At 31.2% G+C, this 26,006-nt stretch overlaps 6 protein-coding genes across 13 annotated transcripts; 3 read left to right on the top strand and 3 right to left on the bottom strand.

Annotated features, from left to right (window-relative positions):
* The first annotated feature begins 963 nt into the window (after positions 1–963).
* Mrpl3 (mitochondrial ribosomal protein L3) lies at positions 964–3,102 on the top strand. Of its 4 annotated transcripts, none has more exons than XM_076390061.1 (8): positions 964–1,110; positions 1,319–1,442; positions 1,581–1,671; positions 1,742–1,972; positions 2,060–2,188; positions 2,259–2,419; positions 2,490–2,679; positions 2,830–3,102. In XM_076390061.1, exons 2-8 carry the CDS (start codon positions 1,381–1,383, stop codon positions 3,064–3,066), a joined length of 1,101 nt encoding a protein of 366 aa, XP_076246176.1. In that variant the 5' UTR covers positions 964–1,110; positions 1,319–1,380; the 3' UTR covers positions 3,067–3,102. The 4 variants fall into 4 exon arrangements, with proteins under 4 accessions (XP_076246176.1, XP_076246178.1, XP_076246175.1 ...); XM_076390060.1 differs by lacking the exon at positions 964–1,110 and adding an exon at positions 1,121–1,243; XM_076390063.1 differs by lacking the exon at positions 1,581–1,671 and having other exon boundaries at positions 965–1,110.
* A 166-nt stretch (positions 3,103–3,268) lies between these two features.
* On the bottom strand, positions 3,269–11,379 carry Kap-alpha3 (karyopherin alpha3). The gene is made up of 9 exons (XM_076390055.1): positions 11,075–11,379; positions 9,278–9,380; positions 8,972–9,176; positions 8,737–8,897; positions 8,439–8,665; positions 7,493–7,858; positions 7,166–7,400; positions 6,989–7,080; positions 3,269–4,005 (listed from the first exon to the last, which is right to left on the bottom strand). Exons 1-9 carry the CDS (start codon positions 11,138–11,140, stop codon positions 3,913–3,915), a joined length of 1,548 nt encoding a protein of 515 aa, XP_076246170.1. The 5' UTR covers positions 11,141–11,379; the 3' UTR covers positions 3,269–3,912.
* Positions 11,380–11,477: 98 nt separating this feature from the next.
* LOC143186394 (protein misato homolog 1-like) lies at positions 11,478–17,076 on the top strand. Of its 4 annotated transcripts, none has more exons than XM_076390066.1 (4): positions 11,478–11,583; positions 16,011–16,120; positions 16,196–16,273; positions 16,381–17,076. In XM_076390066.1, exons 2-4 carry the CDS (start codon positions 16,043–16,045, stop codon positions 16,414–16,416), a joined length of 192 nt encoding a protein of 63 aa, XP_076246181.1. In that variant the 5' UTR covers positions 11,478–11,583; positions 16,011–16,042; the 3' UTR covers positions 16,417–17,076. The 4 variants fall into 4 exon arrangements, 3 of the variants coding, with proteins under 3 accessions (XP_076246181.1, XP_076246180.1, XP_076246179.1); XR_013003042.1 differs by lacking the exon at positions 11,478–11,583 and adding an exon at positions 15,321–15,850 and having other exon boundaries at positions 15,944–16,120; XM_076390065.1 differs by lacking the exon at positions 11,478–11,583 and adding an exon at positions 15,324–15,924 and having other exon boundaries at positions 16,035–16,120.
* Positions 16,281–18,334, bottom strand: LOC143186392 (decapping and exoribonuclease protein-like). 2 transcript variants are annotated; one of them, XM_076390057.1, is made up of 5 exons: positions 17,901–18,334; positions 17,554–17,777; positions 17,392–17,472; positions 17,096–17,319; positions 16,281–16,997 (listed from the first exon to the last, which is right to left on the bottom strand). In XM_076390057.1, exons 1-5 carry the CDS (start codon positions 18,206–18,208, stop codon positions 16,770–16,772), a joined length of 1,065 nt encoding a protein of 354 aa, XP_076246172.1. In that variant the 5' UTR covers positions 18,209–18,334; the 3' UTR covers positions 16,281–16,769. The 2 variants fall into 2 exon arrangements, with proteins under 2 accessions (XP_076246172.1, XP_076246171.1); XM_076390056.1 differs by having other exon boundaries at positions 17,096–17,472.
* Positions 18,335–20,587: 2,253 nt separating this feature from the next.
* On the top strand, positions 20,588–24,212 carry LOC143186029 (GPN-loop GTPase 1). The gene is made up of 5 exons (XM_076389392.1): positions 20,588–20,820; positions 21,759–22,010; positions 22,289–22,653; positions 22,762–22,991; positions 23,826–24,212. Exons 2-5 carry the CDS (start codon positions 21,779–21,781, stop codon positions 24,163–24,165), a joined length of 1,167 nt encoding a protein of 388 aa, XP_076245507.1. The 5' UTR covers positions 20,588–20,820; positions 21,759–21,778; the 3' UTR covers positions 24,166–24,212.
* A 184-nt stretch (positions 24,213–24,396) lies between these two features.
* On the bottom strand, positions 24,397–25,817 carry LOC143185974 (heat shock factor protein 2). Its single transcript, XM_076389323.1, has 3 exons — positions 25,365–25,817; positions 24,702–24,816; positions 24,397–24,509 (listed from the first exon to the last, which is right to left on the bottom strand). The coding sequence occupies exons 1-3, from the start codon at positions 25,815–25,817 to the stop codon at positions 24,397–24,399; spliced, it is 681 nt and encodes a 226-aa protein (XP_076245438.1).
* Positions 25,818–26,006: the final 189 nt, after the last annotated feature.

The following is a 26,006-nucleotide window of genomic DNA, read 5'->3' as shown; positions in this document are numbered from 1 at the left end:
AATTTAACTAAATCTATACAAATATTAAAATAAAATAATAATAATAACCTAAATAAGTGCGAATGTATTGAGGCTACACCACACATCGTCGACGCTACTGTTTTGTGTTTGGCACCAATAGAAAGAGGTTATGACATCAAGCTTAGTCGGTCTTTGATGTAAAGTTGGTATTGAAACTTAGTACAAAATTTGTCACCAAAATCAATGCGCAATGGTAGCATAAATGGACATGGTTTTGTAGCCAAACTTTGTAGAGATTTAGTCCCAAATTTGCGCCAATTTGTAACCAAATTGTTTACTAGATTATTATTATGATTCAATTGAATAAATATTTTGATTTTGCAAAGTTAAATGTATTACTATCCACTGCATACAGTGTTACACCCGAACTGGGATTGGGAACGGTTGCAACATTTTCTACGTTTCCCATTTTCTATTCATGTTTTGAATACTTTTTGTCATGCAGCGAATTTTCTATAACTCAATAATGTGAAATAAATATGTAACATTTATAAGAACTTTTATTATAAATTGTAATAGGTTTTACGTATTCCGAAGTTAAAGTGTTACTAGAGATACTTGTCTATTTGTTCATATTTATTTTAACATATTTTTTAACCACGCTGAAAAAGTTCACAAGTATTAACTTTTTTAAGGTTACTTACTTACCCAATCTTGTGTGTAAGTTATCGCTACAAATGCATTGCCAATTCTACCACTCGCAGGCTTGAAAAGGGTTTTCCTACTAGCAATTCATTGGATAAAGCGCAAAATATTTTTTGTTCAAGTGTTGTCACAAGCAGTAGCCAATAAAATCTAGGCACAATTTACCTCGTTGCCTGTCTTTCAATGGTTTCCCCCATGTAACGATACGATCCAACTCTATTTCCTATGTTCATGATTATACATCATAATATTCATCTTGTGTTTTTTATTTCTCAATCCAAACGACGAAAAATACGTGATCACATCCTAAAGTCTAATCATAAGTCACTGGTTGTCTTGCCTAATACATTGAGAAATTTAAATGGATTAAAGGTTTCCCACTCATTCTTCAGTTCATTAATGTTCTTATCATGTATGGCGCTGCAGGCGACTCAATAAACACAGGTAGAGATACTTATCGGTAAAATATTTTGATCTATTTTTTAGTTCAAATGCGTCATGGCTATAGTTGTTTACGAAATTGTGAAAAAAAAAAAATATTAATTTATTATAACTACACTTATTAATTACGTTGGAGGTGATAAATGTAGCTAAACTATTACTTTAATAAGTAATCTGATTCATTTAATCTTGATTCTTAATCTTATTCCAGGTTACAATTAGTGTTTCATGCATGCAAATACAAGATTATAGATTTTTTACAGTTTTATAAAGATGGCATCGCTTTTGAAAACATTCAATACCATTCAACTTTTTAGCAAATGCTTAAAACGAAGGTATTAAAAGAAAATGATATGTAATTATCATGTATTTAGTATACTACGTAGTGTTTGAAATGAACTCTTTTATATTAACGTAAATACTCTTTGCTACATTGTTCTTGTTATGTACTAATGATATTTCAACAACTTCAGTGCTGATGTTCTAATAATTCCCAATCGTACAAGAATATGTCCAAAACCTAAAAAACGTCATCCAGAGTGGCTTCCAAAACCACAACGTGTGGTACATATCTAACAAATAATTATATTTCTATTGCATGCTACAAGTACTACATGGTATACTTTTTTATTAGATGTATGATGAAGCACTTACTCCAGAAAATAAAGAATTCCTTTCGGAATTCATAGCATCTACAAAAGGACTTTTAAATTTTGACCAGAAATCACCATTGTGTACAGAATTAGTTCAGTCAGTTGCACAATGGTCCCCAAAATCCAAGCGTACGGGACTGATTGGTAAGAAGATTGGAGTATATCCAATGTGGTTAAAAAATGGGCAAAGAGTACTATCTACTTTGATACAGGTACTGTTTGCTTTCATAATTATATAAAGCATCTAGAGTTTATTTGTGTAAATATCTTGGATTATTACTTATATTCTTTTTCCATAGATTGTAGATAATGAAGTAGTGAAGTACATATCACCAGAACAATTTAATCCAGTAATCACTAAGTATAGACAAATTGAACACAAAAATGGTTGTCTTATAGTAGGTGCAGAGAATATTGATCCACAACTAGTAAGTGAGAAAACCTTTGATTACTTATTTTGTTTTCTGATAAAATTGAATGTAGCATTTATTTCTGTAGCTTACAAAAGAATATTATGGAATATTCAGTACAGCTGGAGTAACACCAAAAAAGACACTCAGGAGATTTATAATTTCAACAGATGCTGTCCTCCAACCAGGAACCCCATTGTGTGCAGCCCATTTTAAACCAGGAGAATTTGTTGATATTAGAGGAAAAACGTATAAAGTTTTACATATGTTCATGGTTTTATATTGAATATTTAATAGTCTATGACTTTACTGTTTTTAGGATAGATCGTGGCTTTCAAGGGGTCATGAAGAGATGGGGATTTAAGGGAATGCCTGCATCTCATGGTGTAACTAAAACTCACAGAAAGCCAGGCAATATTGGATCAGGTGGTCAAAAAGCTAGAGTAATGCCTGGTACAAAACTGCCTGGACACATGGGAAATCGTTGGCGTGTACTCAGAGGTGTAAAGGTAATTGACACTTATTTTACTTCTTTTTACATTGATTTTAAAAGAATCATATTTTAGTGAAAACTAAATATATGCTATAAATAGATTGAACATAGTTATTATAATATCTTACTAGGTAAATATTGTCATTGATGAATTTTTGTTTTACAGATATTAAGAATAAACACAAAGTATAACGTAATTTGGGTATTAGGACCAAACGTACCGGGTGAAACAAACAGTGTGCTTTATTTATACGATACGATTCTTCCACACAAAAGAAATTCATCACCGAACTTTCCTACCTATTTATCGGACATTGATGAAGATTCACTTCCTGAAGATCTCTATGCAGATGATGTTCATCAATTTAAAGACCCTACCATTGAATTTACTCCCGAATCATAACTGTAGAAAATAACAATAAAAATCAAAATTGCACTACACGGAAGTAATTATATTCCTTTCCAATTATGATCTGTACCTGTTTTTATGCAATCAAAGGTCCAGATATAGATCGGCAGCAAATGTTACTGAATTTACGTGAGTTTTATTGTTCATTTGTTTCTCCTTACACAGAAATGATAAAATGAACCATGACAGTCATAAATTAAGCTAATAAAGAGTAGTCAATCGATTCATTTATTTAGTAATCAATATTATTATAAATTTAACATGCCTAAAATATACACGAATCGTTTTGTAAATGTAACATCGCTAACCAAGACTCATCTCGAGTTAGAGTGGACAGCAATATGATCAAGTAATAAAATGATCTTTTATTTTTCTCCGCTGCTTCTCAATTTAGAGAGCGACGTAATTAGTTCACTAGTATAATTTACTCGGTACGTTGCATATATCTTCAGCTACGTCCGGCTAAATCCCGCTTCGCCAATAGTGTTTAATTCATACAATTAAAAAAAAGAAAAACATTTACATTACTAAAAAATCAGAAGAAAAATAAAAGAACCAGGTTGTTTCTTGTTTCTATTATAAACTCCTTTGCCCCTTATAACTTTTTCTCGCATTCCGTTTTGATATCTTTTTTGTCAGAAATCGATGGATCACTGTCATAACATCTGATTAATAGAAGAAAACGCATGATTCTTGGTTCAGCGGTAGCATATCGATATTGCTACGTGTTGTCATTGGAGCAAGAATGAGACATACGAATAGGGAAGGGTAAGCAGAATAACTCCATAATGGAATTTGTCGGGGGACGGCACGATCGGATAAGAAATGATAGAAGCCCTCTCAAAATTTAAAACCCTCGCTTGGAATACTCGACGTCTGATCGAATTCGAATGTACCTTCACCGACTTGTGGCACCAAATTTGTGTCGTCCGCCTGAAATCATGAAACACATTTATACATATTCTATATAAACATTATGAATATTATATTTTGTTACCATGTATGTACATGAATTAAATTTATGATCTTTAAAAGGTGAGAGAGTTTACTAAGAATTTAAAATTAAATTTTTATATTTTCGTTCTCATGGAAATTAATTCATGTACTAATTGAATACATAGATATGTAGTTATATTCTTACATTCTAATATTAGAACTCGTTTGTTACGTTATAATTTTTCACAAATTTGATTACAATTATTGTAAACAAATTTTCACTTACAACGAAAGATCACAATCTATACAAACGATTTTTTAATAAAACCTAATTCAAAACTGACAAATATAAATCTACTTTTATATTTAATATTTTAAATATACAGATGTTCATACTTAATCATTACTCTGAAATATGATTTATAAAAATAGCTATAATAATAATTCCACCATCGCACTTCTTGACAATTACTTCTAATTTTAACATAGACAAAGGAAGACCTCAAAATTTGGTTTAATTTTTCGTAAAAATAGTTGAGTATTGACAACTAGTATTTTAAGATCTGTTTAACAGTCGCAATGTTTTGAATTAAGTTTGGTTAAAAAATCATTCGTCTTGATGGTTTCTCCTTGTTAGTAAGTGAAAATAATTCATTATCATCTGTATCATCTGTATTATCAATATATTATTGTATTTGTATCTTAAAAATTGTTGCATACCTATTTAATTTAGTGAAGTTTTTTATGAATTTAATTTTCGTTTCGTAAATGTCTATCACTTGAACTATACTACCTTTAATACCACAAATAAATACAAACAAAGATGAGAAATGAACTTCTAAATCGTACTCACAAGGGAAGTTCGGTGAGTGTTAATCGCCGATTTTAATGAAACTTTGTACAATTATTCTATGGTCCTATTTAAGAATTTTACCGTACAAAGTAGTTGCCCATACGGACCTTTAAGGGAAAAACTACACCTTTAATCAAAGTCGCCCTTTTTATTTCGGTGCGTATAGCTCACAAAGTATAAGCGCTATAAAAAAATGTTGCGTATAAAAGTTTTACTGTTTTTCAAGACCTATAAGATGGCTTTAAAAAAATTTCAAAAAAACGAATTCTTTATAAAAATTCAATTTTACCCCCGTTTTTCGAAATTTTTTTAAAGCCATCCTATAGTTTTTGAAAAACAATAAAACTTTTGTATACAACATTTTTTTATAGCGCTTATACTTTGTGAGCTATAAGCACCGAAATAAAAGGGGCGACTTGGATTAAAGGGGTAGTTTCTCCCTTAAAGGTGCGTATGGGCAGCTACATTGTACGGCAAAATTCTTAGGGAGGGCCATAAAGTAATTGTACAAAGCTTCATTAAAATCAGCGATTAACACTCACCGAACTTTCCTTGTCAGTCGCTCATATACAGGATATTCTGCTACAGGTAGACTAAAATTTAAAGGGTGATTTTAGATATCAAAATAAGACGAAAATCATGAATAATAAAATTGTGGTTGAATCTTCATTTGTCAACTATAAGGCAGCGTTACTCAACGCAGTGCAGTCTTTTTGTAAATAGCGAAAAACAGTATACCACACGTTAACGCATCACAGAATGCAACTCTGTTTTGAATTACTCTGCATTACCATAGCCATGTTTGGGTTAAGAATCACTGCAATTGTGTGAAATGAATATCCCTTTATGTCGGTGGCTCTGACGAACACTACTTTCTTTAAATGTTTATGATGTACAGACGAAAGCTCCAACGCAATTTTGTTATTTTTGATTTCCCATCTTATTTTGATATTTTGAATTACATTTTAAATTTTCCTCTACTTGTAGCTGAATATCCTGTACATGCTCAATAGATTTTTTAAATTATTTCAAAAATAAAATACAGTAATGTCGCGTTAGGTTCAAGACACTTGGGTCCAGAAATGTTAAGTCCGTGATACATTTTAATTCCAGTAATTCTGTGGACTCGAATCAGGTCAAAGAACGAGACGCGAAAGAGGAGATCAAAGTTGCCAATTGCTTAAAACATGAACAGTGAAACAATACTGTCAATTCAGATGACGATCATTCAAATTTCTAGATTGCAATCTTTCATGATAAAAGACGTTGTAGTAGATTAGTAAAATCTTCTGTATTAAAATGAGTCCATGCACAACGTAAATCTGACAATTTTAAAGATTTTAAATCGTAATCCATTCCGTACTATTAATGTTGATATCTGCCATTTTTAAGAAAACTAAAAGGCGAATGAATTTTTGTTTGAAACTGTGTTGTTTATTACTTTCACAAAAGAAAAATTTTATATGACTCTTTTCAGAGATACTAAATTTTATAAAACAAGAGACGCTTGAGGCGAAATCTACAGAACATAATCAGTATTTTTCATTATCATTACAATTTTACAATTATTTACAAAGTAGTAACAATATCCAGAGTTCTCGACTAAAATCATACTTTTATGAAAGTAACAAACAACAAAATTTTCAATCAAAATTCATTCATATTTTTAAAGTTCTCTTAAAATTTTCAGATATCATGCATTAATAATCTAACGATATTAGAATGTATTATTGTGTAACATTTTTAAATTAGTTTGATTTACATTGTGTTTTGACTTCATGCATTCAGAAATATATGTCTAATCTATTGTAATCATTTTTACTGAGAAAAAATCATTTGTTGTCAACCAAAACAACAAGTTTCACCGCTCGCGTATCGAGTAACTACAAGACGATTAACGATTTTGATTTTTCACCCAACATTTATTTGTTTGACCTGAGTCGACCTTCTGCCTCACTAAAAAGTATTTTTTTCAAAACTAACGCAGCATTAACGTTAATTTCTCGCTAACATAAGCGAGAACAAAAACTAATTTTAAGTATTCGTGATTGATTATTTATGTTGAATTCCTCTTCTTCTTATTATACCGTTATAAAAATGAATTACGGAAACAGAATAAGCACTCACCTCTTCAGAAAAGTACTGCTCAATAATATCGTATGCTAGTTTATAAATTTCTACATTTTCATGATTCTGCAATGCTTCAATCTTATCCAAACCTGTACACATACATTAAAATGTATATATAAACATTATAATCACTACAATACTGTAAAATGTATTTACAATATTGTAAATACCAACCTGAACATTCTTCAATCATATTAGCCAATTGTTCAACTCGTGGTCTAGCAACTTTGAGCATGTTATGTATTCCATCTAAAACAACCTGTACAACTTGAGTATCTTTACATGAAAGAAGGTCACAGAATGGTTCGATAACGCCTTCTTGTATGAGCCGCGCCACTTGATTTCTATTACCACTTATCGTTAAGTTACTGATTGCCCAAGCTGCTTCTTTTTGCGTTTGGAATTCACCCTATTCGATACAGTTAAACAATATATTAGTAAAACAACGTTAACTGTTCAATAAAATGCAATTCCACGATTATAAAAAAAGTGTTTTCTTACCTTTGCCAAATTGCGAATTATAAGAGGCAATAATCCAGCATCTATAACGGCTTGAACTTGAGACTGATTACCAGCGGTAACATTAGAAAGGAACCAGACTGCTTCTTTACAAATTTTTTCTTTCTGATGAGTTAGTAAATTAGGGAAGTGCGAAAGTGCATCACAGTTCAACACAGTCTGTGTTTGTTCATCTGTACCCGTCACAATATTACCAACAGCTCTTAGAGCAGCTGTTTGCACCTTAACTTCTTTGTGCGAGAGAAGAGGTATAAGATGTGGCACAACGCCACTATCTATTACCATTTGAATTTGTTCATTTCCACCATCAGTAAGATAACTCAATGCCCACACTGTATCAACAAGTATCTATAATATATATTAAACAAGATAAATGATTTCAATAATTATTCGCTACTGAAATATATAAATATTAGATACAGTTGGTCCCGATTAATTATCACATTGAACTAAATCCAGTTGATTCTAAGCGTAACCAAGCCACCAATTTTTGTTTGTTAAGATTATAAAAATATTCTTCAAGCGAATGCTCAATGCACGAGAATAATAGGTGCCATAAAAGATAAAAATATCAATAAACATTAAGATAATAAAATGTAAAGTTTCGCATTTCTCAATAAATTGTTAAAAAAGTGATACCAATAGTATCACTTTCTCAAAAAATTCAGTTCATTATTTTTCGTGATATTGGTATGGAAGAAACATCAACGTTCTTCTGTTTAAAATTATATAAATCAGACTATTGTCTATGTGTCTACGTGAATATTCTCTGATGTACTGACAGTAGTACTACCAGGGAGAAGTATTGAAATGTACTGACAATATAAAGAACTATACTAGTAATAGATACTAGTATATGCAAATAAATATTCCATTTCTACACATACATAACATATCTAATCAAAGATTGCTTTTACTTATTACTCACATTAATATCCATGTGGTGAATGAGTACGTTAAGAGCAGGCAAAATATCTTTAATTGTTTGAACAGGTGGTGGTGGATCCTTATTTCTACATAAATTCACGATCACCCATGTTACATTACGTAAAAAACTAATTGGTATATTCGGCTTAATAAATGTTAACAATGGCTGTACAACACCAAGCTCGATAACATAGTCCCTGGATGCTGGACCATCTCCAATGATATTTCCTATAAAAAAGAATATTATTGACAATTGTAAGTATATTCTATAGTTTTTATTTTTATACCAAATCACGTACCTAAAGCCCATACAGCTTGTTCACAAACATTCTGTTGACTCGAAAGCAACAAATGTAGGAAATGTGGAACAGCGCCCGCTCTAACGACTGCTTGCGTTTGAGGCGATGTGCCACTTGCGATATTCGTTAAAGCCCATGCAGCTTCAAATTGTAAAGATGGACTAAAAATAAATTATAGGATATATTACAGAATCCACATTGTTAGCAACTTAGAAGAATTTTAGCAATGGCATACTTATTGTGTTGTTCAAGACAATCAACCAGAATCGGTAAAATGCCGCTTTGAATTAATGGATCAATTGGTGGATTGCGATCTGAAGACAATAATTTTCTTGCTGATTGTACAGCTTCTAACTGAATAACTGGATCTGAACTACCAGCATTTGCTACTAGCTCTCTCAAATTGATCTTTGACAAATGTTTATCAACATCGTCTTCATCTGAAAGGAAACAGTTAATAAATAAATACAATTTATTGTTTAATACGTTTATTATACATATCCTTTTACTGTGAAAAGTATCAAAGTTCTGATAAATTTACCTGTAGAGTCTGTAATAGGCACATTTCTTCGTTTTTGTAAAGTTTCATCACGTTTGTTTTTACGTAATTCTACTGTCACTTCATTTCTTCTTCTTCTCATTTCCTAAAAAATTTCATTCATTACAATTATTTAAATACCATTAATCATAATGTTATAAAAAAAGTAACTTTATAGATTTACTGAAATCCAATACTATACGATATAGACTTTTAACATATTTCACACGTATTTATAAAAATTGTAAGATTCACTTATATGAAATGTTTTAACATAATATTGTAAGTCACCAATTGAAATGTTCTTATGGAAAGTAGCGTAAGTGTTAAAACTAAAAAATTTGTGTACTTATGCCTCTTTTCACAAGAACACTACTGTAATTGACCTCCACAACAGTTAATATCATTACATATTATATTTTAGTACACTCATATATAATGCTATACTATAAAACATATTGTGTGTTCCTGGAAAAATTTTGAACACCATATTCATCTACAAAGTCTTAAATGTAAATTCATCCTAGTGGCTGAATAATGCCAATTTACATATATGTATAAAGCATAATTTCACCCAACTGCTAATGTGCAAAAATACTGAACTATGATTTTATTTCAAGATTATGTTACGTTTTAAAATACATGTAAGGAAACTTGATACATTCTGTAAAATTTTAATATTGATTACAAAACTTTTGAACATTTGCTTCTTTATGATGAAAATATATAAGGATATTATAGAAGTGATATTAATGCAAACTCTATACATGTCAAAAAATATTCAAGAATATTACAAATATGTAATAAAGCTTATAACTAATACTTAAAATATCAGCCCTATAAATCAATATATAATTTCACTTAATCACTTAATCAGCACAAAGGTATATTGTCTATAACCTTTATCATATTATAATGTTCTAAAAGCAACCAATATATTTTACATATTTCAAATATGAGATAATGAACAATATGATAATCAATTAGAAGATCAATATTTGATATAATGCAGACTACCTCATCTCATAGCTCAAAGTCATCTTCACCAACCTTTGAACCAACAATTCTTGGAAACTTTAGATTGATATTTCCAAAAATGACCTTCTATTATAATGATTATAGAATAAAATAAACATTTTATTTAACAAGCGTGACATTGTCGATTTTTTCAATTAAACAAAAAAACTATGAAAATAATTTATGTGCAAAAAATTTTAATTAATTGTACATTTACTTCAATATGGGATACGTTACATTTTTATTGAAAAAAAATAAGTCATATTTCAATGCACCTTTATTATATGCTAGAAAAACCACTCGTTATTCAAAATCAGATACCGTAATACATGCTTTTCTTACATAGTACGGAACTCACTTAACTCATGCCACCAAATATAAAAAGCTATTAAAGTTAATGCATTAATAGCATTATACTCCACAACAATAGTTTCATTTTCTGTATACACTTATTAGCTATATTTATTGGTTCCACTATCAGCAAATAATGACTAGTCCCCTATCAGCTTAGCTTTGACTCGACTCTCATATGGCTCCTAGAAGTGCAAAGTGTTCTCCAGCAGCCAATTTGGCCAAATGAACAGGCCTGGTGTAACGTAATCATGTAATAATTATCGAAAATTTCACAAACACAGCAGATTGTGCAAAAATACATTATAAAATTTCGAAGATGGTAACGTTATTGCATGAAATAATTTCGCAATCGTTGAACTAGGAAAGGAACCGAATAAACGTTCCCATATGTGCAAATTAACTGCAGAAGACAACGAATTGCATACTCACTTCTTGATCTTTGCCTTTGTTCTTAAAAACCATCATCCGATTCTTGTTTAGCATTTCCGCCGCCATTTTTTCAATAACCAATCTTCTGTGTTCACGTATATATTGATATGTGCCGGTACCCGGATACCCGTGTTACTGCGAAAAATCCCGTACCCGTGTAATAGCCGTTTATTTATTTCAACAACTGCATGCCGTCGCGCGACAATCCTAACGTACGTCAATATGCAATATCATGCATAACACTTGTTCTTCTGAGCACAATCGCCTTACAATGTTCTCTTTAGTCACGTTTTCTCAATACGGACGTAGCGTTTCGACCGTTCTAAAAAGAACGTAGATTAGACCTCAGAAGGTGGCGCTTTAAAACAGTTACTTGTATCTTTACTGTGTTTTCTGGAAAACAGCGCCACAAATTCTTGGCCCTTCTCTCCATATTTTGCTAATCAAAATAATTTTTTACTCTAAAAACAATCGAGTCAATGTTATTTTGTAATATACAGTACTTTCAGGTAAATATTATAAAAATTGTTTGTGATAAAATTGAATTCATATAAAATTTGCATTGCATTTTATGTTATTCTATACACGAACGCGTGAAATAATTGACCTCCCCACTCTTACCTCTTAAGAAAAGTTATAAAAAAGCATATTTCAATCTATGATAATAAATTTTATAATGCAACCTACTAATAGTCTCCATCTACGTATCGCACGAAATTCTGTGGTGAAAACTTGTATGTAGATATCAATTGAATTGTATGTGTGTATGTAAATGAATAAAGAATGGATAAACGTATGAAGAAGCAAAAAAGAGGGAGACATTACATATCAAACTTATATTAGCAGAATATTGCATAGTTCCTTTCAAGTAGAAAATTCAATGTAAAAAATATAAATGTAAAAAATGTGGGCCACTGCGCCTAAACTGTAATTCCAGATGCAGGGTATGAGTTTTGCGGGGAGTATCAAGAGAGGGATTTCAGCCATGTTGTGCCGCAAAAATAATACTGCCATCTATGTGCTACAACAAATTATAAAACATATAATAAAACTTAACGTACTACTTATAACAAGAGGAAAATTTTTGAAGAAGCTAACGTCTATAACCGGCTATTTTTCGTATAACTCTCTAAAAACATCTAAATACATTCTCGGTCAATAACGTTCGTGTAACAAAAAAACGTATTAATACGTCTCCAGAGTGCAACCATATTTTGACGTATAAAATGGCTAAAAGTCAATTAAAGGTTGATGCCCCTTCCATCTTTCACTTCAACTCCACTCTCTTAAACCTTTGCGGTCTGAGCTATTTTTATCATTTCATTTCACCTAATCCTCGTTCATTTGTTTATTTTCGATATAGCAGAGTCAGACTCGACTATGACTCGATATAGGTTTGATTGAAAAGAAACACAATGTCGAATCAGACTCGACGCAGGACCACAAAATTCATGATACTGAATATGGTATCATGGTATGCAGTTTAAATCGTGATGCCTGATTTAATTGTCAGTTTTAAAAACAAATCATACGTGCGCCATCTGAACGGAGTAAGTAATACTAAAATTTTTCGATTTATACGAACGTTAATTTCTCGTATAATTTGTGGAATCTAGTATCTGCAGTACTTATTTCATTGAAAATATGGGACAGTCAATATAAATAAGTAAGAAATTTCGATAAGGAAAGTATTCAAAACATGATTACAAATGTATGTAAATTGGAAAACCTTAGTATCACTAACTCCGCTCAGATGGCAAACATAGTTCATGCTCGAAAATACTGCAACCCAAAACTAGTCACAGAACTTTTCTAGTCGGCTGTGGCATACTGTATACAGGTGTTCAATTTAACTAGAAACTCGAATCCAACGCTCCTATCGGCCAGAAGTGGAAATATAGACGTCTTGTCACCGTTCTAGACACCTCTTGAATGCTGGTTATAGCCTATTATGGAACTGTCAAATTCTGTAACCTAAATAAGTGCGAATGAAACGATTCCTTCCTAATAATTATTTGCATTGTCAGAGCTCAAAATTTTTAGTTGTAAAATGTCTATAAACTATTTGCTTGGTTTAGTTAAAATTTTTCATTTCATGTCATCCAAAGAATATGAATATAATAATAATTGATTGAACAATGCACAACGGTTAACGTACATAATTAATAATCGTTTGGATACGGTAATATGATGAAATAATAATTTAATGACCCACTAGCATAGCAGTGAAATAATGAAACACCATATTCCTTAATTGTAAAGGATAGAAGGATATGTTACTCAACCTGTTACATCAAGAAACATAAATTTATTGTCTGCCTTATATTTTGGCTTATTTATAATAAGTCTCCTACATCAGGTATCTACCCTGAGGCATAGAAGTTGCATCTTGTTACTCTTGTACTTAAGAATGATGACAAACTTTTGGTTTTTAGTTATAGACTGATAAATAAATGAAACCATATGTCGAAAATATTGAAGAACATAGTTTCTGATAAATTATCATTTTTATTAAAAAATGTGTTAACTAAAGAACAACACAATTCTGTGGCTGGCTGCTTTACTGTAACCAGTATAATAAATTACAGATAATTCATTATACATACCATTGAAACAAGATATCAGGTGAATACACTAGTTCTAGAAAGAACCATGTCTGTCATTTTATATTATTATTTAAGCTATCTTCTATCAGCTTTAGTGATCCCTCTTTGTAGGATTTCAAATTTTGTCATGGATAGATCAAAATTAATAAAATTTAATAATAAGTACGTTAGAAAAATTTTAGTTCAAGTATCCTTCAAGGATCACATGTTAAACCTCTGCTGTTCAATCTTTCTCAATATCTGTAGGGTTGTTACTAATAGCAAGTCTTTTGTTTATGCAAATAACTTAAAAATCTTTTGCATTATTGTAAATAAACACGATATCATTCTCTTATGAATTAATCTTTTGAACTAGGAAAAATGGTGTCATGAAAACAATCTTAGATTGAATCTATTCACGTGTCTTATGATCCACTATTGCCAGTATTTCTCCTTTGGATATCATATTTACTTCCTATTTATCTTTTTATGATCACTATTGCCACATATGTATTCCATATGTATTCTTTGCCACAAGCGGTCGACGCTTCGCTTGTGGTATCCTGTCCACGGTACTCGTGGAGCACCGAGGCATCCTTTGCTAATAATCGGATAATTCTGTACCTCTTTCTCGGCAATTGATTCTGTGATTCATGTGGCAGTGACATGATTATTACGATCGCGGCTGTTAGCTAGATGTTATTTTGAATTAATTATGCGTTTGTTTAGTTAAACATGAATATAATCTTTTTCTAGATTAATTTTGCTGTTGGTAAATGAACTAATGTTTCATTTTTCGTTTGATATGAATTTTTCTTTAAACAATTTGTCAAGTATTTTCTAATTCTATTATGTTAACATTGTCAAAATTGCTCGACCGAAGCTCGTTTTAGACATCGCGATTGACAACAATGGGAATCTTTGCGCTCGATTGGACTCTCGAGAACGAGTAATATCAATCGATTCTTTGTGTTCTGTCGATTAAAATGATACCAAACACAACCTGATTCTGATTACTTATAACAAAGATACATAAAATTTGATTTGTAGAAAGAAAGGACTTACTCGTCCTATTCGAATCATTGCCCCTCCCCTCCTCGCCCCTTCGATTCATTCTCTTCTTTCGTCCCGACTCTTACCTTATTCTTTAGTTAACACATGTTTCAATAAAAATGATAATTTATCAGAAACTATGTTCTTCAATATTTTTGACATATGGTTTCATTTATTTATCAGCCTATAACTAAAAAACCAAAGTTTGTCTCCATTCTTAAGTACAAGAGTAACAAGATGCAACTTCTATGCCTCAGGGTAGATACCTGACGTGAGAGATTTATTATGAATAAGCCAAAGTATACGGGAGAAAATAAATTTATAAGTTTCTTGATACAACAGGTTAGGTAACTTATCCTTCTATCCTTCACAATTAAGAAATATGGTGTTTCATCATCTCATTGCTATGCTAGTGGGTCATTAAATTATTATTTCATCATATTACCGTATCCAAACGATTATTAATTATGTACGTTAACCGTTGTGCATCGTTCAACCAATTATTATTATATTCATATTCTTTGGATGATATGAAGTGAAAAATTTTAACTAAACCAAGCAAGTATTTTATAGACATTTCGTAACTAAAAATTTTGAGCGCTGACAATGCAAATAATTATTAGAAAAGAATCGATTCATTCGCACTTATTTAGATTACAGAATTTAACAGGTTGAATGCCACGCCAATTTTACCGGGATTGCTCGTGGCGCCACGATGAACTTTCTATTTAGCGATACATATAATGTTGAAATATTATCTACAATAGATAATTTACAACGTATAAACATGATTGGCATGTTAATTTCGGCGGGGGTCACCGGTGACCCCCGTGGTGTCACAGTCAAGTTAAGTGCCGGTCACCGGTGACCCCCGTGACATTCAACCTGTTAATAGTTCCATAATAGGCTACAACCAGTATTCAAGAGGTGTCCAGAACAGGGACGAGACGTCTGTATTTGTACTTCTAGCCGATAAGGGTGCTGGATTCGAAAGTTTCCAGTTAAATTGGACACCCTGTAGTGTACAGTTTACTGTATACTCTCATGCTTCACTATTTAGTACAGTTCAAACTAGGTCTAATAAAAATTGCTAATTTTGTTAATAAAATTACGTATACGAGAATAAGTTATATTTAAAGTAATCTTTTCTTTTTTATACGTAATTGTCGAACAAATATCTTCCCAAACCCTAATATGCATATACACTAATATGTATGTATGTAATATGCAGTACACTCTACAGCATCTACAGTAATTTGCGGTTAAGCTTGAAGTTTGTTTGTTTTATCGAAATAAAGAATTGTTTGTTTGTAACCAACAAGAAGGAAGGATGTCGTCGCGTGAAGTGTTAACTATACAGTTGGGCCACTATTCGAAGTTTATTGGTACTCATTGGTGGAACTTGCAGGTATTTAATTCTGATTAAAATTTTTTATTAAAATTTATTACAATGAATTCTATTAATTAATACGTATGCTTTTAGGAATCCAATTTTTCCTATGAGCCTGACAATCCATCTGAAATAAATCATGATGTTTTATACAGAGGAGAAAATTTCAAGGTAAGAATATGCAAATAATATAATTTTATTCAAGTTCAATTATTGATACAAATGGATAATGTATTTTTTTGCACTAATATTTTTTTTGGAAAAACATGAAACTTCAGTGCTTCATATTTTTAATACAAAGCCAAAACTGTTAAATGCTGTGACGCATAAAATACCAAAACAAAAGAAAGGATATCAAATGCTCTTAAATACTGGCTGGGACGAGCAATTTGGTCTTGGTCCTTTAGGAAAAAGTAAAAAATATCCCATTAAAGTTTGTTTAAAAACTGATAGAAAAGGATTTGGTCAAACAAGTGAAAAAAGAAATACTATAATAGTTGATGACTTTAAACTGCCAAAACAAAAGTTTATCATTCCCATTAAAAACTTTAATGTAGAATATATATAAGAATAACAAAAGCTACTATTGAACCATATCAGATGACAGGTATTATTAAGGTTAATTTGTGGAAATATAAAATAAAATATTTGGTATGTCAATTGTATATTATACACGCGCACTAAAATGTTGATTTGCTTTTGCAATATACCACATAGGTAAAAATGTATATTCTGATCCAAAAGAAGGCTCGATTTCATTAACTTCAACATATCTTGTGTTCGGTTTGTACTCAAATTGGTAGATACATTTATTGTAATCTTTTTGAACAATAAGTTTCATGCGTTCTAGAAACTCATTACAAAAACTTGTACATATTTCAGGTCTCCATAAATTCTGTAGCAAAAGATTAATTAAACTAGTTTTTAAGAAAACCATATTTTTGTAAAACATTTGAATAAAATTATTCAAATTATATGGGTAAAATTAATCACCTTTGAACTATTCACCAATTCGCTACATAGAAACTCCTTTATTTTAAAGACAATACCACTGTTGCCTTTTTTACAGCCACAGATAATTCTTTTTATACCCACTAAGTAACTTTGACACCACCATTTTAGTGTTGTCAAAGGTCTTCTATGATTTATATGTCCCTGATAATTAATAGATCGTTCAGGTATAGTTTTCAATTCTATGAGTTCAACATCCTTGTTCACTAATGTATCTTGTATTAATTGCTGAGAGCAAATACCATCTATTTCAGCACAGTAAAATAAACTATTCTTACCAAGATTAGACTTAAAGACACAACAAAATTCTTCATTTTGATTTAAAGGAGTAGTTAAATCAGGATTTGTAGAAGGTGTATCTAATGGAAAGAATAATTAGAATTAAGTAGGATTCTGGTTAAAGTGAGAAAGTAAAGTAAATTCTTTACAGTTTGCTATACCTGATAACATATATTGTTCAAATTTGTATCCCCAAGCAATACATCTTTTGTGGTATTCAGTTCTTTTTAATTTTTCTCGTTTTTTTTCGTCTGTATCAAAGCTGCATAAATATATGGTTCCTTTAAATTTTGATGCACAAATCATCCATCCATCTTCACAGTTGTATGGTGTAATAAATAAATTTGTTAACGATCCTCTGTTACAAATGAATTCTGGTTCTAAGCTAATACATAAAACATTTAATATTTTTAATACACCTTGGATCACCAATAATTACTTTTTTACGAGTACAAAGGTAATTTAAAATTCGTAAAAATTCTTTGTAATACTTTTTCGTAATTCTTACCATCGACTAGTAGTCGAGTTGCCCGAATCTTCTCGCATTTCGAGATGCTTGAAATTTTCTGATATCCATTTCAACAGAAAATCCAATTTAACGTCTACGTCCTCTTCTTTATATACCGTTTGCGAATTGTCATCAAGATTGAAATTTACATGTTTTAGATCTAACGGTTGCTTATAATACTTTAATTGTGACAAATCACTGAAATAGCGTCTTTCACCGTCAATGCTATAGTGACCTATAATTTGTGGTTTCGAAAACTCAGCTGTAGATTCTTTTGCTAAATCAGCAATTTTGAATTTAAACAACATTGTAATAAATTTGGAAACTTTTTTGTATAAATGGAATAAAAAGTTTACGGTCTTATGTTTATATATTTAAATATTGTAGTCTTTTGTGGTACACGATTAGTGTATAGCTGTGCTGCGCAAATACTGAGAATTACCCCCTCCACTACGCATCTACGCACTGATACTATCTATATCAGTGATTCTACGTAAGAACCGCGTTCTGTGAGTCGGCCCTTCGGATAGATTCGGCCAGCTTCGGTAGGTCGAGAGAGAAGGTGGAACATGATGCGCACTCTCTCACTCTTTGAAATGTTTAAATCCCAACCGCTAGCAAGCGGCAAGCAGCACGCACCTTGCGCGAGCTTTCCGATTGCCTGGATATTTTCAGTGTCCAACTTAGAAAAGTATTCTAATGAAAAAAAATTTCAAAAATTTTTTCTGCAGAAAAACTCATTTTAAGACCCCTTGATTACGTTTTAACTAATAAAAAAAGAGCTTTTTTTTAAAAACCGCATATGTTTATTAACCCAATTGCATTCACATGACTGAATGAATTTCAATGAAACTTTATATCTAAATTTTATATTCACATCTCAAGATCTTATTAGATTTAGAGCAAAATCGATGCATGGATTATGATACTTACCTCTTATAATTATATTTATACTACACATATATTTTTTACTATTAGGTGGGAAGATAAAGATTTTCATTTGTAAAGTTAACGTAACGCGATTTAGTCTGGAACACACTGCTTGTTTAGAGCTAGGTTTGTTACAGCTAGGACCGGGCAAAGAAATACTTTGAGTTGGGTTAGAGCTAGGGCCACGAAAGAATTCGAATTCGGTCACGCGAGAATGTTTCCGTTAAGACCTTTTGGAACCGAACCGGAAATAAAATTGTATATATATATATATATATATAGGCTCTAGTAACTACTGTCAAAAGTTACGGGGACGTAACACAACTCAAAGTATCTCTTTTCCCGATCCTAGCTCTAACCAACTCCAAATATCTCTTTTCCCGGTCCTAGCTCTAACCAGCTCGAAATATCTCTTTTCCTGGCCCTAGCTCTAACCAACTCGAAACATATCTTTCACTGGCCCTAGCTCTAACCCAACTCAAACTCCCTTTTTGCTACCTACCCTCGGCCTGCCACCATAATTTTCAAGCATATAAAAATTTTTATCTCGAAAACGAGAAGAGAGCGACAATTATTTCATTTAGAAAAATTAATCCACGTATCAAGATACATGATATAAAAAAGATTCAAAGAAATCGGTGAGGAGGCTCTTATTTTAAATAATTACCAATATAAATATTTTATATTGAAGGTTGTGACAACGTGCACGTTACTGGTCAAGAGTGGACTCTTAGTCTATTACATTTGACGAATTTTCAGTATCAGAGTATTTATTTTGTGATAATCTTGAATTTTGAAGTGCAATTAATTCTGAACTAGAAAGGGTTAATACGATAAGAGCAGTGTTTTCCAGACTAAATCGCGTTACGTTAACTTTACAAATGAAAATCTTTATCTTCTCACCTAATAGTAAAAAATATATGTGTAATATAAATATAATTATAAGAGGTAAGTATCATAATTGTTAGAAATTTCTTTCTTAAAGGTTAAGAAAATAAAACACACACGTATAACACACTGTTTATTATGTGATTATTCCTTCTTAATCTATACACGCAGTGTATTCGTGGATCAGTATAATTAGTAATCGTTATGTTTAAAAAGAATATTGTATGAGAAGGAGAATGCTGGAAGCTTTGCGATCCGCACTGGTTGTCTAATTCTCTCGGACTGACTACGGTTGTCGCTTTCGGTCCCTGCCAGGATCTCCGCCCCTTTTACTGCTTTAAGAAAACAATCCCTTTACCCATTCCAACAATAATCCATGCATCGATTTTGCTCTAAATCTAATAAGATCTTGAGATGTGAATATAAAATTTAGATATAAAGTTTCATTGAAATTCATTCAGTCGTTTGAATGCAATTCGGTTAATAAACATATGCGGTTTTTAAAAAAAAGCTCTCTTTTTATTAGTTAAAACGTAATCAGGGGGTCTTAAAATGAGTTTTTCTGCAGAAAAAATTTTTGAAATTTTTTTTCATTAGAATACTTTTCTAAGTTGGACACTGAAAATATCCAGGCAATCGGAAAGCTCGCGCAAGGTGCGTGCCGCTTGCCGCTTGCTAGCGATTGGGATGTAAACATTTCAAAGAATGAGAGAGTGCGTATCACGATCCACCTTCTCTCTCGACCTCCCGAAGCTGCCCGAAACTGTCCGAAGCGCCGAGCTCACGGATACGCGCCCCGTGCGTTAGTATGCGTAGTGGAGGGGGTAATTCTCAAGATTTGCGTCCTCAGTCTGGCAGCACAGGTCCTCAGTCTGGCAGCACAGGCTGGCACAGTCTGGCATGGTTTGGCAGTACAGCGCTGTATGATTTTATATTGTGAATGTAAATTGGTTATGTTTACTTTTTTCTTGCATGGAATCAACTAATGGCAAAATATTTTTCATATTGTACTTCAGTTAAGGAGCTTGGTATAGATATTTTGAAGTTTATGAAGATACATATATACACGTAGAAGGATTATAATATTTCTTTTTAAACCCAGGTATGACATTAAGGATAAGTTGTTAATATAGTTAACCTAGTAATTATTTTAGAGTATCTTCACACAAAATCAGTTTTAAAGAATCTTATTTGAATAATTATATTTCACTTATACTCAAATCTACGTATTTAATGAATTACAAATTGTTTAGTAAGCATATGAAAATATTTCTACTGTTGAAATTAAAATGTAAGATATAAATAAGTGTAAAGTTAGAACAAACTGATATAAAAGTAGATAATAAATACATAGTTTCAAAAGAGAAAATAATGAAAGTATTACTTGTTTTCCTCTAAGACGTGCATTAGACAATATGTTAAACAGTTTCTCTTAATATATAAATTATACATATAGCAAAAACCAAACCTTTACGCATGTGCATATTTTTCTTAAATATATTCTATAATATACATACATGGTGAATCACCTAATTTGATCGACTTAATTATTTTTGTAATTAGTGGATAAATCAAAGAAGGATCTTCAAGATGGTCATATTTGTTTGTTTTGCATATCCTTTCTTTATATATAAAAAAATTGAAGGTAACCTTAAAAACTTACATAAAACATGATATACAAAAAATGAAATGCCACTATCTTGAAGGTCTTTAATAATTGTATTATGTATGACAAATGAATTTTTATTCATCTACTTATTACTATTTACAAAAGTGATTCAGTTGGTCAAGTTAGATGGTCCACCTTATACATTATATTTTCATTTAATATTGATTAGAACGTAATGAAATTCCACAAACATCTATGCTAGAAATAAATTACATTGAATCATATAATATAAATTTGTAATGCATGTAAACATAACATTAGGGTTAAAAATGCATTGTAATTAATAAGTGGGAGCATAATATTTTTTATACTGTTTAAGAAATTGATTAAACTAAAAATATTTTTCATATAGTATTTTATATGTGTTACAGATTATTAAGTAACTAAATCCATGGATAACAACAAACTTTCAGAAAGTCATAATGTTTTATTACAAGATGCATCAGTTACTCAAACAGATGTTAAGAAAAAAAAACCAGCATGTATTATTGTTCTTGGTATGGCTGGATCTGGTAAAACTACATTTGTAAAAAGGCTTGTCTCAATATTGTATAACACAGGAAAACCATATGTAATAAATTTAGATCCTGCGTGTAGGGAAGTCCCTTATCCTGCTAACATAGGTATTTCTAATACAAATAGATTTAACACATTTTATATAATTCTATTACATAAATTCTCTATTATGATTCAGTATTTATTAAAAACAGAATTTAAATTTAAAGTTAACTACATTTTTTTTAAATTTTCTTAAAAATAAAAGCTGATTTTCTCATAAATTAAATAATTTTGTATCACTTTTAAAAATTCTACAAAAAATATGAATTTCTGTATTGATATTGAATGTGTTAATTGTATTCTTTGTATGTAAATGAATCTTACTTAATATTTGGTATTTTAGACATAAGGGATACTGTTAATTACAAGGAAGTAATGAAACAATATAGTTTGGGTCCGAATGGGGGTATTGTCACTGCTTTAAATCTCTTTAGCACAAAATTCGATCAAGTTATAGAACTTATCGACAAAGCAGGTACGGAACATGAATATGTTATTTTGGATACCCCTGGACAAATAGAAGTTTTTACATGGTCAGCAAGTGGCACCATCATAACAGAAGCGTTAGCATCACAATTTCCAACAATTGTAGTATATGTATTAGACACTGTAAGAAGTGTAAATCCTGTAACCTTCATGTCCAACATGTTGTATGCATGTTCTATACTGTACAAAACTAAATTACCATTTATTGTTGCTATGAATAAGGTAATTATAAGAAATGAAAATGCAATATACGAAACTTTATAATAGATTATAATGTCTAAAATTAACATGTAATTTATTAATAACACAATTATAATGATATGTTTCAAGATTGATATTGTTGAACATAGTTATGCAGTAGATTGGATGCATGATTTTGAAGCGTTTCAAGAAGCATTGGATACAGAAACGAGCTATATAAGTAATTTGACACGTAGTATGGCTTTGACGCTTGATGAATTCTATAATCATTTACGTAGTTGTGGTGTCTCTGCTTACACAGGAGCTGGAATTACTAAATTTTTGGAACTTGTTAATGATGCTGTAGAAGAATATGAAAGGTAAATTAGCGAAACAGCATTTATAATTTATGTATATTTATATTTATTGCATTATATACAGGTTGTAACACATATATGTTTCAATATTTTAAAGGATGGTAGGACACTTCAACTGGATCACAAAATGTTCTATAACATAGTCTTTTATCCGCTTTCGTCTTGCAGTAATAATGTCTGAAAGTTAGCACTATGTTTTGAAACGAAGAATATGTAGCTTATGCAAATCGGTGAGACAAACTGGACTTGAAAGAGTCCATTGACCTAGAGAATTCGGTTGCTTAAGAAGGTTGTGTCTGTTGCGGGAGGCCCTGAACACAACACGTGTTCTGTCCAAGACCCTCATAGATACAAGTCCTTAAATGGGATTCTTATTGTAAACGGTCTCTGTTCTGTCGATCACTGGGTCAAACTTGAACAGCTGGCTGTCGACAATCTTTTGGTTTACACTACATTTGTGTGTATTACCTACGTTTTTTCCGCAAGTATTTTCAATCTTTAAAGTCTTATAAAGATTAAATCGTAAGAGGTACAACACAATGTATTAAGACTTTTCTTTTAATCCTCCTTCTTAATATATCTGCAAAATTACAAAATCCTCCGACTTGTAATTTACTGTATAGACATGATAACTTTGAAGCATTATTACTGCAAAATAGAAGGAGATCAGACACTATGTTATGGGACATTTTGTGACCTGTTTGAGGTCTCCTACCACCTCTTTAAATATTGAAATGTGTACATGTGCACTCTGTATACTGAATTAAAATTAACATAAACAGGTATGTAATAAAATTTGGAGTTGAGAAAAGAAAAATGAAAACAAATTTTTTAAAGGGAATATAAAAAGGATTGGGAAAGAATGAAAATTAAACGAGATGCTCAAAGGCGACAAGCAGAAAAAGAACAACTTGAGAGTGCAGTACAAAAGTCCATGGGAGAAAGTGTATCACTTGTGACAACAATTAATAGTGGAAGAGAAATTTCAGATATATATTTGAAACATGCTGGTAATGAATCGAGTGATGATGAGGAAGGTACAGAAAATGTATTCAATGAAGAAGAAGATGAGGAAGAAAACAAAGAAGCAGAATCGTTTAAAAACTTTTTAAACAGACACAAAACAGAACAAATCAAACGATCATCCAATCAACCTACTACTAGTACTAATACTTAAGTTGTAAATAACTATATTTATAAATAAATTTTTTATAAAAAAATGTACACATATATTTTTTATGAAAACATCTTATATTTTCAATTTTATAATATATATGCATGATTACGATTACTGAATAATGAGTTATTATGAGAATCATTACATGTTTGTTGAAATAATACTAGTAGTATAAAATATTTATATTAATGTGGATTCATTGCAAATTTTTTCTTCTCTTTTATGTACACACTAGATCGTGTCTCCATTTATGTTACTTCTTCCTCTGAGGATCATCCAATTTTTTGAAATCTTCTCTATAGTGGAGTCATGTTTTTGAGTAGAATACAAGTTAAAATGAAGTTCTGCAATTATGTTTCATATTAATTTATAAAAGAAGTTTTTAGTTTCAGACAAAAAGTTTAAGTACTCATAATAATTTCAAGCTATGTGTAATGTTTATTATAATATTTAAACGATCATTTTTTTCTTTGTACGTTCTTACTAAATATTTTTTGTATCATGTTTGTAATACCTTGCATATTGGATTGTAGTACCTTTTTCGCTCGCGTTGGTTGCTTTATTAAATGAATTATTACTTTTGGTTAATGCATGATTATGAATCTGCTGATATTCTCGTGTTATTTGTTCCAGAGTTTTAGTTAGGGCCAACTGAAAATTTAGAAGAAAAATTACAAAATTATTAATATTATAAACTGAAATAACCAATGCAGTTATATCGTGATCGTCTATTGTTTTTAATAATGATTAATAATTATTTAATTATCGTTCGAAATTATTCCAATTCATGTTTTAGGATATGAATAAAATTTATTTCTTTTCTATCTTGTTTTCACTATTTAATTTGCACTTTATCTGTTCTCTCATATCGAAATTAGTTCATTTTGACAAAAGACATCAAAATTCTGAATGCAAGTAAAAAAATTGTATAAAACGGCTTATTTAAATATAATGATAAGTGCGTGTAACATTTTGAGATAATGCTAATCTGATCAGTTGCATGCAAGAAAGAACGTATATAATATACATATAATATATATAGCTGTATTACGATATGTATATCGTAGGTGTTCCGGTTATACGAATAGAAAAGAAAACAATCAGTTTCTATTCCTTTTCTTGCAATATTCATTTTCGAAAATATTAAATTATAATTGAAAAGTTATAACGAATATTTAAAGTACTTCAGAATATTTTACCCGGCACATGTGTAAGCGCGACATGTGATCGGTACTGTCATTACTTAAAAGATCTGGTTCCGAGACATTTTTCAGACTGATACGTTGGCAATGTTTCAATTTTCCAGAAGTCTTTCGGTAAACCATCGATAATAAATCTGGTCGGCCAGTACGGAAATTTTCGTGCAGAAATTCATGGACGTCTGGGTTGTGAGAATTACAAATTGGATCTCGATTATGCGATGTCACCTTACGAAAACCGTATAAATTCAACTGTCTGATAAAGCTCGTGATGTTCTTCGTTTTAAAGATGGAATTGCCCGCGTCAAGGTACTGTTCTTGAAATTTCTTGTAGTCAAGGAGAATGGTATTGCCAGTCAAGCTCCATCGAATTGCACCACTTTTACACTCATTTACGATCCGCCAGAGTTTTTGTGGAAATCGCAACGACAGAAATATACAATCGTCGTACATGTTCGCTATAGAAGTGGTTTTCCGATCTCACGGATGAGACACACGTCGATTCTACGACCTACGAGACACCACATTTCTATTCGTTTTCTCGAATCGAATCATGTGTCTTTGGCGAACAAAACACTATCGTATCACAGCAACAATAATTCTCGTTCTAGGATCATCGGAAAGTCCAATTATTTTAACCTC

Source organism: Calliopsis andreniformis, chromosome 12, assembly GCF_051401765.1.
Source record: "Calliopsis andreniformis isolate RMS-2024a chromosome 12, iyCalAndr_principal, whole genome shotgun sequence".
Taxonomy (NCBI): domain Eukaryota; kingdom Metazoa; phylum Arthropoda; class Insecta; order Hymenoptera; family Andrenidae; genus Calliopsis; species Calliopsis andreniformis.
Note: the sequence above shows the minus strand (reverse complement) of the source record. Positions and strands in the feature narration are given on the sequence as shown.

Excerpts from the sequence above, each read along its gene's own strand:
- Mrpl3 (XM_076390061.1), top strand. The coding sequence starts at position 1,381 with ATGGCATCGCTTTTGAAAACATTCAATACCATTCAACTTTTTAGCAAA. Across the intron at positions 2,420-2,489 it reads GTTGATATTAGAGGAAAAAC|GATAGATCGTGGCTTTCAAG; the intron begins GTATAAAGTTTT and ends TACTGTTTTTAG. Across the intron at positions 2,680-2,829 it reads GTGTACTCAGAGGTGTAAAG|ATATTAAGAATAAACACAAA; the intron begins GTAATTGACACT and ends TTTGTTTTACAG.
- Kap-alpha3 (XM_076390055.1), bottom strand. The coding sequence starts at position 11,140 with ATGGCGGCGGAAATGCTAAACAAGAATCGGATGATGGTTTTTAAGAAC. Across the intron at positions 9,381-11,074 it reads ACAAAGGCAAAGATCAAGAA|GAAATGAGAAGAAGAAGAAA; the intron begins GTGAGTATGCAA and ends GAAATTTTTTAG. Across the intron at positions 7,401-7,492 it reads TAATTCGCAATTTGGCAAAG|GGTGAATTCCAAACGCAAAA; the intron begins GTAAGAAAACAC and ends TGTATCGAATAG.
- LOC143186394 (XM_076390066.1), top strand. The coding sequence starts at position 16,043 with ATGTCGTCGCGTGAAGTGTTAACTATACAGTTGGGCCACTATTCGAAG. Across the intron at positions 16,121-16,195 it reads CTCATTGGTGGAACTTGCAG|GAATCCAATTTTTCCTATGA; the intron begins GTATTTAATTCT and ends GTATGCTTTTAG. Across the intron at positions 16,274-16,380 it reads ACAGAGGAGAAAATTTCAAG|TGCTTCATATTTTTAATACA; the intron begins GTAAGAATATGC and ends ATGAAACTTCAG.
- LOC143186392 (XM_076390056.1), bottom strand. The coding sequence starts at position 18,208 with ATGTTGTTTAAATTCAAAATTGCTGATTTAGCAAAAGAATCTACAGCT. Across the intron at positions 17,778-17,900 it reads AACTCGACTACTAGTCGATG|CTTAGAACCAGAATTCATTT; the intron begins GTAAGAATTACG and ends TTTATGTATTAG. Across the intron at positions 16,998-17,095 it reads AATTGGTGAATAGTTCAAAG|AATTTATGGAGACCTGAAAT; the intron begins GTGATTAATTTT and ends CTTTTGCTACAG.
- LOC143186029 (XM_076389392.1), top strand. The coding sequence starts at position 21,779 with ATGGATAACAACAAACTTTCAGAAAGTCATAATGTTTTATTACAAGAT. Across the intron at positions 22,011-22,288 it reads CCCTTATCCTGCTAACATAG|ACATAAGGGATACTGTTAAT; the intron begins GTATTTCTAATA and ends TTGGTATTTTAG. Across the intron at positions 22,654-22,761 it reads TTATTGTTGCTATGAATAAG|ATTGATATTGTTGAACATAG; the intron begins GTAATTATAAGA and ends ATATGTTTCAAG.
- LOC143185974 (XM_076389323.1), bottom strand. The coding sequence starts at position 25,817 with ATGTACGACGATTGTATATTTCTGTCGTTGCGATTTCCACAAAAACTC. Across the intron at positions 24,817-25,364 it reads CGCGCTTACACATGTGCCGG|TTGGCCCTAACTAAAACTCT; the intron begins GTAAAATATTCT and ends CTAAATTTTCAG. Across the intron at positions 24,510-24,701 it reads AACCAACGCGAGCGAAAAAG|AACTTCATTTTAACTTGTAT; the intron begins GTACTACAATCC and ends ACATAATTGCAG.